We start from the raw sequence: 1989 nt of genomic DNA, 5'->3' as shown, positions 1-1989 counted from the left end.
TGTTTAAAAGATGCTTTAGTTCCTCACATTTTTATGCAATCATTTTGTTCAACCCACTGAATTAAAGCTGAAAGTCTGAACTTCAAATGCATCTGAATTGTTTTAYTTAAAATTCAKTGTAGTAATGTGTAGAACCAAAATTAGAAAAATGTTGTCTCTGTCCAAATATGGACCTAACTGTACATCCTCAAATTTACAAATGACATAGAAGTACTGGGACTGACCACAGAGGAACTCTTCTGAAACATCAACACAGCATCTTCTGTAAGAAAAGCCCAGCACTACCTTTTCTATTTGATGTTTAGGTTTTGATGGCGTATGTTGGAAGTGAATTAATAGAATTGAAGACTAAAAAAGGAACTGCATATTGAGACTAATAACCAGTGGTGGCTGGTCAATAGAGGGCACTAGGGCGCCGCCCCACCACTATTTTTTGGGACAGAAAAAATATAATAACAAAATAACAAAATAAAATGTTTAGTAGAAATATCTATATATGTTTTAGATGTGTAAAATACATTTTATATAGTTATTAATGGATAAACTTGCATTTTTACTCATGAACGATGTCGTGTTGAGTCACTTCCCGATCACGCCAGGGTGCAGAAATCTTTACCATTGAAGTCTAATGTTAACTCCTGGGCATGCGTAGTAGGTCCTCAATGCAAAAGAATAGAGAGGCTCTGGGCACAGTTAACCTGCACCCAGAACATGGTTTGCATACCGGTAGTGGGTCGACGCCATGTTCAGTAGGGCAGGACGAAGCAAACCAATAAACAAATGGAGGAGCTAACAACTCAGCTAAGTCTCTCATAACAACCTTTTTGATGAGAACAACCCAGGAGAAGCTCAAACCAAAAGAACCTGGACATGATCAGATGGACATGAAGAGCAGCAGACCAAAGACAGAGGGAGAGTTTACACTCCATCATTTTACAAGACCTGGATTAGAAACAAGGCTAAGCTAACCGCTAGTAACGAGGATAATGCTCTGTTTAGCTTTCTGCCTCGTTTTTCAAGCTTCAGGATCTGATCCAGCATGGATTAAAACAGGTAAGAGAAAAGCCAAAATACTTTTGTAATACTTGTTAATTATAGTATAATATATATTATATAATAATGGTGAACACAACTTAAAATAATATTTTTATGTTTTTGACAGAAGATTTTTTTTCTTTCTGTTGCCTTTCATTTTATTTTTATTTTTCTTCTGCTGTGTATAGAGTTTTTGTTTTTTAATGAAATGAATACATCTTAAAACAAAAATATAATAGAGCTGCAGTGGTGCTGTGGCTCTGTGCCAGCTGCTCTTCATGGAGAACAATCTGCAGGACACCTTCAGAGACTGTGACTCTGCTGAAGATTCTCATCACATCTCCTCTGACCACAGCTGAATCTGAGAGGAGCTTCAACACTGAAGAGAATCCAGACTTTCCTCAGGTACAACATCACACCTCACTGCACTGACCATGCTCTATAGGGAACAATCTTGTTAAAACATTCCTGACTTTAACCAGAGTAATGAAGAAATTTGCTTCTCAGTTACAGAAGAGCAAAATGTATGTACAAAAAATAAAACACTACATGACATTGTAATGCTGTTTTGTTATTTTTCATTTGTTTAATAAATACACTGCCGATAAACAACTTTGTACATGTGTGATTACTTTTTGAGATATGTCTATTTTGGAGTTGTAGCCCCCCCGGAGAAAAATCCACCAGCCGCCACTGCTGTCTGATTTAAACCAGCTATGATGAGAAATGAAAACCAATTGCTACATAACAAATAAAAACTTTTGAAAAGCTTACCGGGGGTCCCCTTTGCTCAGATTAGTAATAGCTGGATGCAGAATCGTCTGGTTCCCTTCCATCTCCACCACACATTTTGTTTTTAAGTCTTTCTCTGAAATAAAAAGGAAATGTACATAGCTTTAGTGAAACATATTCTCATTAGTAGGGGTGTAAGAAAATATCGATACACTGAAATAT

General features: G+C 36.7%; 1 protein-coding gene across 1 annotated transcript in view; it reads right to left on the bottom strand.

Moving 5' to 3' along the window:
- Nucleotides 1-1989, bottom strand: part of LOC106531041 (kinesin-like protein KIF13B) — a gene marked incomplete in the record, with an annotated part of 109575 nt that overhangs the window by 103993 nt on the left and 3593 nt on the right. Inside the window, 1 exon segment of the mRNA XM_014026801.1 lies at nt 1810-1903. Within this exon segment, the coding sequence (XP_013882255.1) occupies nt 1810-1903 (94 nt within the window).

Source organism: Austrofundulus limnaeus, unplaced genomic scaffold (genome assembly GCF_001266775.1).
Source record: "Austrofundulus limnaeus strain Quisiro unplaced genomic scaffold, Austrofundulus_limnaeus-1.0 Scaffold590, whole genome shotgun sequence".
NCBI classification, from domain to species: Eukaryota; Metazoa; Chordata; class Actinopteri; order Cyprinodontiformes; family Rivulidae; genus Austrofundulus; species Austrofundulus limnaeus.
This window is presented reverse-complemented; position numbering and strand designations above follow the sequence as displayed.